At 36.1% G+C, this 17,465-nt stretch overlaps 1 protein-coding gene across 7 annotated transcripts in view; it reads right to left on the bottom strand.

Annotated features, from left to right (window-relative positions):
* Positions 1 to 17,465, bottom strand: part of LOC106162019 (DNA polymerase subunit gamma-1) — an 89,919-nt gene that overhangs the window by 31,745 nt on the left and 40,709 nt on the right. For all 7 annotated transcript variants that reach the window (XM_087003164.1, XM_087003169.1, XM_087003143.1 and 4 more), the window contains exons 10-13: positions 14,858 to 15,032; positions 11,158 to 11,259; positions 10,825 to 10,982; positions 10,597 to 10,650 (exon numbers count right to left, since the gene is read on the bottom strand). In XM_087003164.1, coding sequence (XP_086859290.1) covers positions 10,597 to 10,650; positions 10,825 to 10,982; positions 11,158 to 11,259; positions 14,858 to 15,032 — 489 coding nt within the window. The remainder of the gene's footprint in view (positions 1 to 10,596; positions 10,651 to 10,824; positions 10,983 to 11,157; positions 11,260 to 14,857; positions 15,033 to 17,465) is intronic.

Raw genomic sequence — 17,465 nt, forward strand, 5'->3', positions numbered from 1 at the left:
TGTACAGACAAAGAACAGAAAATAAAGATGCAAAAAAGGTCATTTTGTCAATTTTGATGCAATAATAAATAATGCTTATAATAGCACTGTCAGTCAACACTGAATTTTAATCTTGCACAACAGGTAACATGGTCAATAACAGGAGCAGACCCAGAGATATTTTCTGACAGTATTACAAAGTATCTATTGTCGGAGACATTTAATAATTCATGGACGATGTCAATAATTTCAAGTCATAACTTTTATTTTATTCTCTATAATACATTGTGTCAATTTTGAAGAGGCTGAGTAAGGCTTGTTTACCTGTCGCATTAAGAAGCCAGTGATAAGGAAGTATATGAAGCCATTGGCTGGAGTACGTACTAAAAGTGTGTAATATTGAATAGAGAATCAGAATGTACCTGAGCAGGCAACGAGTTCACATTAAACGATAGAAACTGGTCATTTTTGTCAGTGTGGATTTCCTCTGTAGCGTCTAGACGTAAAGATTTCGACCGCGAATCTGGAAGGCTATATACTAAAGCGTTATCCTAACTAAAGTATCCAACGGTGTCCGCATTTCGAGCTCAAGTCTAAATTACGTTTATATCTAAAATTGCGTGGTTCCGGACACGTTTTGGCGTCGCTCGCCAGTTAAAATTTTTACGTTTCGCAAGAGGAATATCTGAGCTTACACAATGGCCGAGGGGATGCAGCAACTCGTGGAGACGCTGCAAATAATTGCACAGGACATTCAAGGAGGGCATGTGCGTTCTATCAAAGAGAGGAGAATAGAAGAGGCGGCTAAAGGTATAACAGTCTGCGACGGAGCAGTGGTGTCGGAGGTAAGGTCGTACTTAGACGACCTAGAGGTAATGTATGCTTCTTTACATGATATTGTCGGGGGAGCAGTTAAATTGGTAACGAAAACGTCAAGGGGGGCCCTTAGGAGGGAGATAGAAAGGTTTTTACAAACGCAGCCGGCAAGGCTAGAAACCCCGTGGAGAGTAATTAAAGAACACATACAACGATCTTTCTTATCGGCGAATGAATCCGAGCGCCTTAAATCGGAATTGGAGGTTTTACGACAAGCATCGTTCGAGACGTTGCTGGAATTTAATAGAAGGTTTAGGGAGGCGGCAAGCCGCGCGTACGCCGCTCCACGTGGCGCGGATACGGAGAGATTTATCGTGAGAGCATATACGCGCGGGTTGTTGGATCAGAGATTGGCTGAGGAATTAATAGTCAGGGGTCGACCTGAAACTCTGGAGGCAGCCATTCAGTGGACTGAAAACGAAAATTGCGGGAGAGAAATTTTTCGACAAATGACCACGCAAGGTCATCACGCGCCGCAGACTAACGTCATCGCACAAAACAAATTTGCCGCGACGGTTGTTTCACCAAGGGTAGAGGAAGATATGGATATATCTTCTATGAACGCGATTAATAAAGATACGGCATTACTTTTATCCCAATTACAAGAGACCTCCAAAAGCATACAACAAGCACTTAAAGCGCAGGAGCGCATGCAAACGCGTATCGCAAAAGTGGAAACGCACGTGTACAACTCTCCAGACCACACTCCTACGGCGCGAAATCGTATACAGAAGCCACACCAACAATCGCGTAAACAGAGAGGTTACGGTTCACCGCGGGCTTACCGCCAATTATGTAATGAACCTTTTACATATGCCTATGATGAATGTCCTAAACTTATATAATTTTGAACGCTTAATTCAAGCGTGGGCTCGAAATAGGACATTACGTTTTGGACTAACTTAATTTAGTGGATAACGCAATTCAAAATTCCACGGTTCGTGTCAGATTTACGTAAGTCGCGCAAAGAAAACCCAAGTCCACATAATGACCAGTTAAACGATTTATTCGTTGACGCTAAGTAACTACATGATATTCTAAGTGAAGCCTCCAACTCTTAACCCGTCAGCTCCGTACTCCGTCGCTTCCAACCTCCTCCTCCGCTGCTTCCTTCTACATGTCCCCAGTCTATCTCCCGTTCAATTCTCATCACTTACTTTAAATACTATTTTGTTATCTTTACATGGATCCAGTGCTGCACTAGTATGAGATGTACGTCAAACATAATTACCTTTAATTGTATAATTAAGGTGTACATAACCTCAGTGGACAGGGAACAAGGGCGAAAGGGATAACGGTTAACTTTAACCCTTTCTGCAGGTAAAATGACTCTCAAACGGCTGTACCAGCCTTGGCCAGGGCGGGTCCAGTCGGTTCGAGCGAAGGTGCACATTCGTCTCGGACAAAACTACGAGGGTTATTTGACTTTGTAGGATGGGCGGCTAATGTTCCTTTTGGTATCGGCATATTCTAAAGTGCTGACCAGTGTCGCCAGGTTGTCCAAGAACGACATGTTCATGATAATACTAGGGAGTTACCTAGGGATGTGTTCTTTGTATTTTTTTCTGGTATTGATTTGATGTAAAACTTGTATTTTTCAGAAAAAAGTAGAAGACTCCAGAGCCGATTAAGGTGACCATCCAAGAAGCCACGCTGAACAAGACGAGCATTTTATCCCAGAATCCACTGGGAGTCTTGAAATATAATGATATTGAAATTCAGTTATTTGTAAAGATTTATTTTTCTTTACATGGCGAGCTCAAATTTTTATTCATAATGCGTTAATAAAGAATGAAGAGGGTGATGTCATACCTAGCAAGAGCAGGTGTACATAACCTATATTTTGTCACTTGATTCTATGAATTATGATCAATAAATGTGGACATAGGGTCATTTTCGTATATAGCACTAATATTTTTCTCATTTTTCTTATAGACAGCGCATGGCCCAAGGAAGTATGGAAAAGTTCTAGTAGTTTTGGTTTACAATATTATTGTGGATAGATAATGTTATTCGTATACGACCCTAATGATATTTTTCTATTTCTTCTAGAGAGCACAGAGCCCAGCGGACGGAGTGAAAGGATAAATTAGGAACGCTTATAACATTTTTTTTTTTCAATGAGCATGGATTCTTTGTCAGTAAATCTGCATTTTGCGTTTTAAGTGTACTTTCAGTTTCAGAGCGAATTCCGTAGCAATGTTCAACAGGGCGCGGCTGCAAACATTACCGGGCCGTCTGCGATTTGTGGTCTACGACACCAGCGGGGAGTGATAGCTGAGAGAGTTCCAACTATGGAGGCATCGCCCTTTTCCATCCTATGCGTCGTCTGTAATCTCCACAACGCAAGGGCGGCCTGCACTCTCCGACGCTATTATCATCGGCGCTCCGATCGTCATGGTGGGCTACGAATCGTGTGGATTTACTGGTGGACGTAATCACGTCGCATTGGCTACGCACAAGACATATAGACTCTGACTAGAGAACAAATGACTTATATATTTAAAAGAACGAAATGTTAAAGCAAATGGTCGAGAGACAACTCGATTTTTTTATGTTTTTGTGCTGTCTGAGCAATTGGATAAACCTATGTCCCTCTTCCTAAAGAAAAAATAGGGAGAGGCTGGCGCAGCCGGCTCTCAGCACCGTTTTACATTTGCTTATTCAAGGGGTTGCTTGCTCAGAATCATTGTTATTATGACTATTGCCAACTTTTTATGCATATATATGTTCCTTGGTGTTGTTTTAATTTTTCCTGGTGCTAATAGCAACGTGCATAATACTTAGTGTGTAGCGTACATTATTATTATTATTAGATTAAAATAATCTAGTAAATATGCTTTTCATGGTAATGCTTGTAGGGTTTAATTAAGATTCTCATTTAAGATTTAAGATTCTCATTTCATGTAAGGCAGTATAATTATTTGAACGTCTACAAAGTAAGAAAAATTTCATATAAATATTTCATTTTTCTTTGTTTGGGAAAAGGAGGAATATGTCGGAGACATTTAATAATTCATGGACGATGTCAATAATTTCAAGTCATAACTTTTATTTTATTCTCTATAATACATTGTGTCAATTTTGAAGAGGCTGAGTAAGGCTTGTTTACCTGTCGCATTAAGAAGCCAGTGATAAGGAAGTATATGAAGCCATTGGCTGGAGTACGTACTAAAAGTGTGTAATATTGAATAGAGAATCAGAATGTACCTGAGCAGGCAACGAGTTCACATTAAACGATAGAAACTGGTCATTTTTGTCAGTGTGGATTTCCTCTGTAGCGTCTAGACGTAAAGATTTCGACCGCGAATCTGGAAGGCTATATACTAAAGCGTTATCCTAACTAAAGTATCCAACGGTGTCCGCATTTCGAGCTCAAGTCTAAATTACGTTTATATCTAAAATTGCGTGGTTCCGGACACTATGTTGATCCATCCTCCATTTTGATGGTCTTCCAACAGAAAAAAATAGATACCAGTCAATATAAACTTAATAACCTGACTGTCTTCCGGAAGACCCAGAAGATGGTCTCAATCCACCCCTTCAATAAGATTACAGTTTCAGGACCATGAGAGTTCAAATTCACATTATGAAAGTCTCAATATTTGAAAAATGATGACAGTGCATAAAATAATATTACATAATGTTTAAAGACAAAAAACAATACAACTGCTTATGTAGAAATACAGAAAATGTGCAGAGCCCCAGGCAGATGAGAGTTAAAAGTCACAAATGCAAGTGTTTGAGAAAAAATTATAAAGGAAAACAACAAAACTAGAAAAGCACTTTGAGAGTGCAGACCTCTGCCAAGGCAGCAATTGTTGATTATTATTGATAATTGATTGATTATTGATCCGGACCACCACCAAAAATTAATCATTGTCCTCTTTGGCCCACTTCCGACAGTTCCTGAAAATTTCTGCAAAATCGGTCCATAACTTTTTTGTGTTATGTGGATGACAGACAAACAGGGGTGAAAATATAACCTCCTTGGCAAAGCTTGAGGTAAATATAATTCCAATGAAGATGCTATTCAAACTTTTAATCTTCCAGTTTGATATATATATATTTAAAACTTATTTGCAATATTAAACAAAATTTACCTGCATAATTATCACTGCTTCCTTATTATTAATCTAGCAGAGAGCTTTACCTTTGGGAGTTTACAGGGAAATATCAACAAGTGTGCTTTACGTAATCTCATTTAATGGCCTATTAAAGCAAATGACTTTATAACTCTGAAATTAATCTAGTGATACCCAAGGGTAATTTACAGACTGACCCACTCAAAGGTCTTCAGGCCCATAAGTCACACCTTAAGAAAAGCACAAAACCATAATGCCCAAAATAGGAGACTACCAATCCTGATGCAATAATACATTATGTTTAACTGCACAGTCAACATCAACTTATGCACAACAGGTAACACAGACGAAAGTAAAAGCATAAGGCTCCAGGCCCATCAGAGTTCAAGTTTATACTTAGAAAGTGCCAGAATGAGAAAATGAAAATTTCACAAAAAATGCATAAATACAATAAACATGATAATCCAATAGGGCTGGTTTTCTCATGAGCTGAAGGCCAATCCTAAAAATCGTACTTGTAAGTTTAAAATTATAATAAGTGGCACAGTTTTCTTTTCATAATGTTTGCAGTAGCAGTGCAAAAAGATTGTTGTCAATTTTGATGTAACATTACATAATAAATTAGAGAATAATTATCACCAATTTTTGTTTATTGACTATAAATAGGATGGACATGTAGAAAATATGATTACCATTTGGCTTCATGTCCATGGGAGCTCTGAGTCCCACAATGAATATGCCAAAAAGATAATGAATATTACACTAAAATGTATAACTTCCAGAAAAAGAAGCCAATTAGACTGCTTTTCTAACTCAGGCTGCATTTTAGTCCTGTGTTTCTTTTTTGAAAGTTTGACAGTCATAAGTAACACGGTGTTCCCATAATGGTCATCAAGGCAGCAGCACCAAAAATTGTGTTTTCTTCTATTTTGATGCAACATTACATAATGCTTAACAGCATAATGACCATCGATTTTTAATAATAAAATATAAGTGTCATGGATTTTCACAAAATGTGACTAGCATGGGTCTTCAAGCCCATGGAGGTTCTAAGTCACACCTTGGAAATGCCAATATGTGAAAAATTAAATTTTCACAAAAAACTGTTTAATTGCCAGAAAAATTTACCAAACAGACTGCATTGCCTACTGAAGCTGTATTTTAGTCCCATGTTTCTTTCCTGTAAGTTTGAGAACAGTAAGTGACATGATTTTCCTTAAATGGTCATCATGGGAGCAGTGCCCAAAATTGGGGTTTCTTCAAATTTTGATGCAATATTACATAATGTTTTACAGCATAATGACCATCAATTTTTAATTATAAAATATTAGTATCATGGTTATTCAGAAAATGTGACAAGCAAAAGTCTTCAGGCCCATGGAACTTCAAAGTCACATATTGAAAATGCCAAAATGTAAACAAGACAGCACTGTTCTGAAATGGGTTTATTTCCATTTTTAACACTTTTTTAACATAAAACAAAATAAACAGTTTACTGCCATTTTTATATGACCAATGAAGAAAATTGATGAGATGGGAAAAGTATCAATAGAACAGTGTTAAATGTCCAATTTCCTCCATTCTGAGATTCTGAACATAGTGGATGAATGCATCTGACAAACTGCAATGATATGAGTTTATTTCCATTTTTGACACTTTATTACACACATGATAACAAGTTTACCATCATTTTTAAAAAATCAACTAACAATGTTGTAAAGAGGCAGGAAATGTCAAACAAACACTTTTACGTATCTTATTAGTTCAATAATGAGACTGTTAACATGCCTAAGAATTGAATGTGAGGAAATGTGAAAAAAACAGCATAACTTCTAAAATAATGGACTGATTATGCCGATTTTCAAACTCAACCTGCGTTTTAGTAAGATTGGCCCCTCCTGTGAGTATAATGACAATTGGCCAATCTGTTTTTCTTATATTGTGTTATCAGTGTTGCATATATATTGAAAAAAGTGAAAAAACAGCATAAATTCCCTACAAGTGACCCGATCGTGCTGATTTTCGAACTTGACCTGCGTATTATGAATATTTATCAGTTCTGTAAGTTTCAAGCCAAAAGGTAAAATGGTTTTCCACTTATCGTGTTATCGGTGCTGCACATATGCTGAAAAAAGAGAAAAAATAGCCTAAATTCACAAAAAATGACCCAATCATGCCGATTTTCAAACTTGACCTCCGTATTATGTATATTTATCAGTTCTGTAAGTTTCAAGCCAAAAGGTAAAATGGTTTTCCACTTATCATGTTATCGGTGCTGCATATATGCTGAAAAAAGAGAAACAAGGCAGCAAAGCTGTCAAATGTACAGACAAAGAACAGAAAATAAAGATGCAAATAAGTGAAAAATTAAATTTTCACAAAAAACTGTTAAATTGCCAGAAAAATTTACCAAACAGACTGCGTTGCCTATTGAAGCTGTATGTTAGACCCATGTTTCTTTCCTGTAAGTTTGAGAACAGTAAGTGACATGATTTCCCTTAAATGGTCATCATAGGAGCAGTGCCCAAAATAGGGGTTTCTTCAAATTTTGATGCAACATTACATAATGTTTAACAGCATAATGACAATCAAATGTTATTAATAAAATATTAGTAACATGGACATTCAGAAAATGTGACAAGCAAAAGTCTTCAAGATCATGGAACTTTTAAGTCACACCTTGAAAATGCCAATATGTGAAAAATTAAATTTTCACAAAAAACTGTTTAACTGCAAAAAAAAAAAAAAAAAAAAAAAAAAAAAAAAAAAAAAACAGACTGCATTGCCTACTGAAGCTGTATTTTAGTCCCATGTTTCTATCCTGTAAGTTTGAGAACAGTAAGTGACATGATTTTCCTTAAATGGTCATCATGGAAGCAGTGCCCAAAATGGGGGTTTCTTCAAATTTTGATGCAATGTTACATAATGTTTAACAGCTTAATGACCATCAATTTTTAATTATAAAATATTTGTATCACAGATATTCAGAAAATGTGACTAGCAAAGGTCTTCAGGCCCATGGAACTTCAAAGTCACGCCTTGATAATGCCAAAATGTAAACAAGACAGCACTGTTCTGAAATGGGTTTATTTCCATTTTTAACACTTTTTTAACATAAAACAAAATAAACATTTTACTGCCATTTTTATATGTCCAACTAAGAAAATTGATGAGATGGGAAAAGTATCAATAGAACAGTGTTAAATGTCCAATTTCCTCCATTCTGAGATTCTGAACATAGTGGATGATTGAATATGACAAACTGCAATGATATGAGTTTATTTCCATTTTTGACACTTTATTACACAATACATGATAACAAGTTTACCATGTTTTTTACATAATCAACTAACAATGTTGTAAAGATGCAGGAAATATCAAACAAACACTTTTAGGCATCTTATTAGTTAAATAATGAGACTGTTAACATGCCTAATAATTGAATCTGAGGAAATGTGAAAAAACAGTATAACTTCTTAAGTAATGGCCCGATTATGCTTATTTTCGAACTCAACCTGCGTTTTAGTAAGATTGACCACTCCTGTGAGTATAATTACAATTGGCCAATCCGTTTTTCTTATATTGTGTTATCAGTGTTGCATTTATATTGAAAATAGTGAAAAAACAGCATAAATTACCTAAAAGTGACCCGATCATGCTGATTTTCGAACTTGACCTGCGTATTATGAATATTCATCAGTTCTGTAAGTTTCAAGTCAAAAGGTAAAATGGTTTTCCACTTATCGTGTTATCGGTGCTGCATATATGCTGAAAAAAGTGAAAAAACAGCATAAATTCCCTAAAAGTGACCCGATCATGCTGATTTTCGAACTTGACCTGCGTATTATGAATATTCATCAGTTCTGTAAGTTTCAAGTCAAAAGGTAAAACTGTTTTCCACTTATCGTGTTATCGGTGCTGCATACATGCTGAAAAAAGTGAAAAAACAGCATAAATTCCCTAAAAGTGACCCGATCATGCTGATTTTCGAACTTGACCTGCGTATTATGAATATTCATCAGTTCTGTAAGTTTCAAGTCAAAAGGTAAAATGGTTTTCCACTTATCGTGTTATCGGTGCTGCATATATGCTGAAAAGAGTGAAAAAACAGCATAAATTCCCTAAAAGTGACCCGATCATGCTGATTTTCGAACTTGACCTGCGTATTATGAATATTCATCAGTTCTGCAAGTTTCAAGTCAAAAGGTAAAATGGTTTTCCACTTATCGTGTTATCGGTAAAAGTGCACGGCGACGACGGCGACGACAGCGACGACGGCGACGACAGCGACGACGGCGACGACAGACGCAGATGATGGCTATATGTACAGACACATCTGTGTCTGTACATAAAAACAGCATAAATTCCATATAAGTGACCCGATCATGCTGATTTTCGAACTCGACCTGCGTATTATGAATATTCATCAGTTCTGTAAGTTTCAAGCCAAAAGAAAAAACGGTTTTCCACTTATTGTGTTATCGGTAAAAGTGCACGGCGACGGCGACAACAATCACAGATGACGGCTATATGTACAGACACATCTGTGTCTGTACATAAAAATGATAATTTCACGGCAAACTTTATAACCCAATCAAGCTGTGTTTCCAACATGAGCTAGACGCCCTAAGAATGATTTTTGCAAGTTACAGAATAATAAGTAACATGGTTTTCCTTAAATACTGTTTGTGATGGTGGTGCACAAAATAGTTCTTGTCACTTTTGAAGCAATATTACATTGCTCTCTGGACTGTGTTTACAACTTAAGCTGTAGTTTATTTTTAAGAATCTCTGTATAAGTTTGTGCACAATAAGTAACAGTTTTATAATGGTGTGTGTGGTGGCTGGAGGTTTCTGATGCTATATTGCATAATGTTTAACAACATAATCACCACCAATTTTAAATGATACACTTTTAGTATCACAGATATTCAGAATATGTGACAGTGACTGGTAAAGGTTTTCAGGCCCATGGAGTTCAGTCACATTTTGAAAATGCCAATCTGCAAAAATGAACATCTCACAAAAAATGCATCATTTTCATGAATAACAATCACATCAAGCTGGTTTTCCACCTAAAGCTGTATTTCAGTCCTATGAATATTTTCTGTAAGTTTGAGAATCATGAAAAAATTTGGTTTAATGATCATAATGGTAGTAGTGCCCTAATTAGGGTTTTCTTCAATTTTGATGCAAAATGCTTCACACCAATTTTTGATAATACAATATAGAGTGAGCAACTAGCTAGGTAATGTTCATTGCCTTATTGCATGTGAGTTCACATGGATAATGCTAAGAACCCTTTTTTAGGATATGAAAGTAGATAACACATTTTACACACCATTAATGGGGGAATACTCACAACGCCTGACTAAATTCCAAGTTTTGTAAATATAAAACAAATTTCACATTAAAATTTAACTAAAAGATTGCAAATAAATTAAAGAACTTCAAGCCATCCCTTAAATTCAATAGGATTAATGTTGAAAAAGTTCTTAATCCAAATATTTCTCAAAAATATATCACTTTTTAAAAGAAAAAAGGTCATAAGACATGTTAAAATCAAATTTTCTCCATTCTTTTCTAGTGGATGTGAGCTTTGTTGACAAATATCAAGGATAGATGTTTAAATAGCAAACGTAGAGAAAGATCTTACCTAGTAACTGCAGGGGGAAGTTTGTCTTTGTCCAGCCACACAGCCATTTGGTTTCTACAAAATTTGTGAATCCATATAGTGAAATCAGTGCTGGTGTGATTATTGGGGAAAAAATTCAAGTTGGTAATTATTCCATTTCAATTGTCTACTACAAGTATAACAAAAAATTAATAGACTGAGTGTCATTTGACATAAAATTCATAGAGATTGAAACCACATATGACTCACATAATTCTATCTCTGGAACCTTCCCAGTAAGATATCACTGGGACCATTTTCAAGACGACATCAGCATGTAGACCCATAGCAGTACCAAGAACTCCATTCTCTACCTTGCTGTAAAAAGTTCTGGATAGGATGTTGCCAACCTTTTCATCAGGGCCATTCTGTTATAAAATAATTGAAAATATTCTTCAGACAGACAGGCAGGTATATAGATAATCAGTTCCAGCAAATGATTAAGGAAAAAGTTCGTAGTTTGGACACTGTTCAATAGACTGTTATATATCAAAGTATCTTAAAATAGGATTTTAGAATAAAAGAAGAAAATTAAATTGTTACTTTGTGTGGAATCTTGAAAAACCAACAACCAGGTATATTGACTTCCTCAATTGGTCCAATTCCTTTATGCCACCATGGACCATTATCTGGGTTTGCTTTCTTCTATATGAGAAACAAAAACACTAAGAAACATAATGCAAAATGTCATATAAAACTAATAATAGCACTCAGAGCAACTTATTCCCACCAAATGCCAGAAGACCACAGTCACCATACTGCCGCAATGTATTTCACCACCAGTGAGATTACATCATTCAAACTAGAGGATCAGAGAGGCGATACCGCCTCCAAATATTGTACCACCAGCTGGAGCAAACGCATTCGTATAGACCCCCACATACACAAAATAAGGGACACAGCCACCAGTTTTGTGCTTGACAAGCTGTAAAAATGCAATCAACAAGAATTTTTTAACTATTGCAAAAAATATATATGGTACAATCAAATTTAAGTTCTTCGTAAGGTAGGTCAAGGGTCAATTTCAAGGTCACAGTAAATTGCCAGTATATGACTTCCTATTCAAGTTCAAGAGTAACTATGGACCTATCTCTGTCAAGTTTGAAGTTAAAAGAGAAAGAAATTAGCAGAGTTCAGTTCATGATAAAAAGTAGGTCAAAGGTCAATTTCAAGGTCACACTTAGATTGCCAGTATAGGACTTCCTATTCAACTTCAATAGTAACTATGGACCTATCTCAGCCAGTTTTGGAGATAAAAGGGAAGCAAAATTTGCAAAATTCAGTTCATGGTGAAAAGTAGGTCAAAGGTCAATTTCAAGGTCACATTTAGATTGGCAGTATATGACTTTCTATTCAAGTTCAATAGTAACTATGGACCTATCTCAGCCAGTTTTGGAGATAAAAGGAAAGCAAAATTTGCAAAGTTCAGTTTATGGTGAAAAGTAGGTCAAAGGTCAATTTTAAGGTCACATTTAGATTGTCAGTATATGACTTCCTATTCAAGTTCAATAGTAACTACGGACATATCTCAGCCAGTTTTGGAGATAAAAGGAAAGCAAAATTTGCAAAATTCAGTTCATGGTGTAAAGTAGGTCAAAGGTCAATTTTAAGGTCACATTTAGATTGCCAGTATATGACTTTCTATTCAACTTCAATAGTAACTATGGACCAATCTCTGCCAGTTTTGGAGATAAAAGGGAAGAAAAATTTGCAAAGTTCAGTTCATGGTGAAAAGTAGGTCAAAGGTCAATTTTAAGGTCACATTTAGATTGCCAGTATATGACTTCCTATTCAAGTTCAATAGTAACTATGGACCTATCTCAGCCAGTTTTGGAGATAAAAGGAAAGCAAAATTTGCAAAATTCAGTTCATGGTGTAAAGTAAGTCAAAGGTCAATTTTAAGGTCACATTTAGATTGCCAGTATATGACTTTCTATTCAACTTCAATAGTAACTATGGACCTATCTCTGCCAGTTTTGGAGACAAAAGGGAAGAAAAATTTGCAAAGTTCAGTTCATGGTGAAAAGTAGGTCAAAGGTCAATTTTAAGGTCACATTTAGATTGCCAGTATATGACTTCCTATTCAAGTTCAATAGTAACTATGGACCTATCTCAGCCAGTTTTGGAGATAAAAGGAAAGCAAAATTTGCAAAATTCAGTTCATGGTGAAAAGTAGGTCAAAGGTCAATTTTAATGTCACATATAGATTGCCAGTATATGACTTCCTATTCAAGTTCAATAGTAACTACGGACCTATCTCTGCCAGTTTTGGAGATAAAAGGAAAGCAAAATTTGCAAAATTCAGTTCATGGTGTAAAGTAGGTCAAAGGTCAATTTTAAGGTCACATTTAGATTGCCAGTATATGACTTCCTATTCAATTTCAATAGTAACTACGGTCCTATCTCAGCCAGTTTTGGAGATAAAAGGAAAGCAAAATTTGCAAAATTCAGTTCATGGTGTAAAGTAGGTCAAAGGTCAATTTTAAGGTCACATTAAGATTGCCAGTATATGACTTCTTATTCAACTTCAAGAGTAACTATGGACCTATCTCTGCCAGTTTTGGAGATAAAAGGGAAGAAAAATTTGCAAAGTTCAGTTCATGGTGAAAAGTAGGTCAAAGGTCAATTTTAAGGTCACATTTAGATTGCCAGTATATGACTTCCTATTCAAGTTCAATAGTAACTATGGACCTATCTCTGCCAGTTTTGGAGATAAAAGGGAAGAAAAATTTGCAAAGTTCAGTTCATGGTGAAAAGTAGGTCAAAGGTCAATTTCAAGGTCATAGTAAGATTGCCAGTATATGACTTCCTATTCAAGTTCAATAGTAACTATGGACCTTTCTCTGCCAGTTTTGGAGATATAAGGGACTAGATGTTATAATTTTGGAGTTACCATAATGTGCCTTAAATTTCGTACAGAAAAAATTAATTAAAATAAAGAAAATGTCATTTTGGTCAAAATTCTTGAAATAGGAGGTGCTCTGAAATTTCAGAAGTTCAAATTTGATGAAATAATGTCATTTTTGAACACAAGTTGTCTGCTTTGCCAAGCCTTATGTTTTATTTTTCCAGAGTTCAAAATTTATTATCCATTACCGTACTGCACATTTTGCTTTTACCACCAATATGTACTTTTTGATACAGCGTAACTCGAAAACCGTATAGAATACAAAAAAACCGAGACCACCTCCAGTGTTGGGCTTTACATGCTCTACAAAATGCAAAAAAGAATGGGTCTCTAGCATTAACGGTTCCCGAATTAGAGACAGTTTTCAGTTTCGGTATCTTATGGCCGCTACTCCCGTGAAAATGCACCGATTGACCCCAAATTCATGGAGATGAAAGATGACCTGAAGGGTAACACTTTCCAATAATATTATTGGTTAAGTCTGTGTGGTGTCTGAATAACAGGGCAAAAAAATTTTTTTTCGTAAAAAATTTCATTTTTTTGAAAATTTTGGCCCATTTGACCTTGAAGTAGAGGTCAAAGGTCAAATCCAAGGGTATATTTGAAATATACACATATGACTTTTGGAAAGCCATCTATAGAAATTTTTCCCATAACTCCTTCCGTAGGGGAGATAATTAGCATTTAATTTTGCCATTTTTAGACAAGGGTGCATTGCAATGAGTGCCACACCCAGACCCCAATACCGACAAAGCCCAAATTTTACGTGGAACGAGTTGAGATTATAGGTGACCTAAATCCATGAGATGGGTACGGGGGCCCTTACCGTCTAGGAGGAGAAGCGGTAACGGTAGCCGTCCGGCGGAGCCAACGGAGCCGGCGGAGCCGGCGGAACGATCCGGACGGGACCGAAACCATGTGTACCGCCAGCGCTAACGCTGGTGGTACAATTAAATGGTAGCTATGGAGGTATTGGTTTTAGTTATGTAAAATAGGGTCTGGTAAATATGCCGACTTTATATACAAATTTTATGAGGAAAAATGGGTCAAAGGTCACATTCAAAGTCACAAGATGTATGTGACTTCCAATTCAAGTTCAATGGTAACCAAGGGTGTATCTCTGCCAGGTTTGGCAGTGAACTTTACCAGTAAAACCAACATCCTTACTAAAAACTTATCAACTGACCAATACTTTGCTAACAAGACATGGTTATCACTTGGATGTTTCCATAAATAAAATCAATATCTTAACAAAAGGTATCAATGAACTGTAATGTCAAAATATCTAATATGCAAAAGAACAGGTTCACACTTGAATAGGCCCAAAAAATCTACCTTAGGCTTTTTGGTCTTTTTCTTCAGAGCGGCCATTTCCTGGAACAATGCCTGATTGTCCTCTCCTGACAAGTCCCTTCTCTCTACCTCTGCCCACAATTTCTCTCTCTCATCCTCTTTCAGTTCAAACTCTTTGAAAGATCCCTCAGGTGGTGGAAACATGGCCAATGCCTGCCTTGAATCAAAAAGAAAGTAGTGGAAATGACCATAATATTCAATGTCATTTATACATTCTGGTCCTTTCATCATGAAAACAAAAATCAATTTAACCAAATATTCATTCATAAAAGAGCTTTAGACTGCTCCTTTCTTTAAATTTTTTGTCAAAAATTTAACCTACTTTCGTGACCTATTTTTTGCCCCATTGACATACAGCATAGAATGCTAGCAAAAAAATAAGTTTCAAACATCATTTTCAGGTAATATTATACAATGCCTTTTGGTAATTCTCTTAGTTATACTACTCTGAAACTATATGCTGGCATTTGGTTGGCTTTTGTGGCAAAAAATTGACTTTATATGCATCTTTAACATAGGAACAAAATGCTCCATTTGACTGAATATAGCTGATAGCCACTCCCTAAGTTACATTCATTTATAGCACTGTAAGCAGCAACTTTGATATCAATATGAATTCCATACTGGACAGTGGGTACTAATATTACTATACTATTTCAGATATTTCACATAACAGAAACCCCAAACACCAGAATAAAACTGAAATGAAGAAAGATATAAACACTCTGTTCATTTTTTGTATGGCAAAATTCGGGCAAGCGAGTTTCCAGTTCGGGCAAGTAGATTTTGCCAGTCACTTGCCCAGAGGGCAAGTGGCTGAAAAAGTTATTGGAGAGCCCTGAAGTTGGTAATTTCATCTAATGATTTAACATGACTTCCATAGTAACTATACACCTATCTCTGTCATTTCGGAGTATTTCACATTTTATTTTCACCACTGAATATTGCGATGTTATAATTTTTGATATAGCATAACTCTTAAACTGTATGGAAAATAACAGACACCACCTTCAGTATTATGCTGGAAAGCTCTACAAAATGCAACAAACAAGAGGTCTCTAGCATTTGCGGTTCCAAAATTAGAGAGAGTTTTCAGTTTCAGCATGTAATGGCTGCTTCTCCCATGATAATGAACTGATGACCTCAATCTCATGTAGATGAAAGATGACGGTAAGTATAACACCTGCCCATAATATTATAGGTTAGGTCTGTGTAGTTTCTGAAAAGAGGCACAAAAATTCCCGTTTTTAGAAAATTTTGGCCCATGTGACCTTGAATTAAGGTCAAATCCAAAATATTTTAAATGTACACATGACTTTCGGATAGACATCTATATTAATTTTTTCCATAATTCCTTTAGTTTGGGAGATATTTAGTATTATATTTTTCATATTTTTTACAAGGTTGCATTGGGACGAGCAACACACCTAGACCAGTGCACTGACCAAGCCTAAAATTTAAATGGATCTAGTTGAGATTATATGTGACCTACACCCAGGAGATGGGTACACAGGCTCTTGTAGTCTAGGAAGAGAAGCAGTAACAGTGACATGGCGGCGGGGCCCATGGAACCCAGGGAACAAGAAGGGTCAGGACTAAAGCCATGTGTACTGCCTGCACCCTGCTGGTGGCACAATAAAAATTCAACAAGTATTCACATCTCCTCCATAATACCAGTGACCGAATCAGGAAATAGTATATCAGCTTGCCACTAGGTAAACTACAGCAGTGAACCTGAGTATATTGGGATCAGGCAAACAACAAAAACAGCAGAAGGATAAATTTTAGCACAGTGCAATGCCTCAATGAGGCAACATCAAGCTGCCATTTTGACTCCTCATTTCAATTTATATTTTTATAGTTTTCATTAACAAGGCAGCAAAGCTGTCAAATGTACAGACAAAAAGCAGAAAATAACAATGCACAAAATAGGCTACTGTCAATTCTGATGCAAAAGTGCATTATGCGTACCTGCAAATTCAACATCATATTTTAATTATGTTCAACAGGTAATACCAATGTAACAAGCATAAGGCTTCAGGCCCATGGGAGTTTGAAAATGCCAGAATGAGAAAAATGAAAATTTCACACAAAATTGCAGAAATTCAATAATAAATGATAACCCAATTGAGCTGGCTTTCTAATTTAAACTGCATGCCAATCCTAAAATCATACTTGTAAGTTAATAATAAGTAACAGTTTTCTTTTCATAATGTTTGTAGTAGCAGTGCAAAAAGATTTTTGTCAATTTTGATGTAACAGTACATAATAAATTACAGAATAACTAGAGGATCAGAGAGGCGATACCGCCTCCAAATATTGTACCACAAGCTGGAGTAAGCACATTTGTATGGACCCCCCACCCCCCCCAAAAAAGGGACACCACTACCATTCCTGTGATTGACAAGCAGTAAAAATGTAATCAACAAGAATTCTCAAAATATGCAAAAAAAAAAAAAAAAAAAAAAAACGGTACAATCAAAGTTCAGATCATCATAAAAAGTAGGTCAAAGGTCAATTTCAAGGTCACAGTAAATTGCCAGTATATGACTTCCTATTCAAGTTCAATAGAAACTATGGACCTATCTCT

This window comes from Lingula anatina, chromosome 1 (assembly GCF_051362555.1).
Source record: "Lingula anatina isolate TDL-2025a chromosome 1, LinAna3.0, whole genome shotgun sequence".
NCBI lineage: Eukaryota > Metazoa > Brachiopoda > Lingulata > Lingulida > Lingulidae > Lingula > Lingula anatina.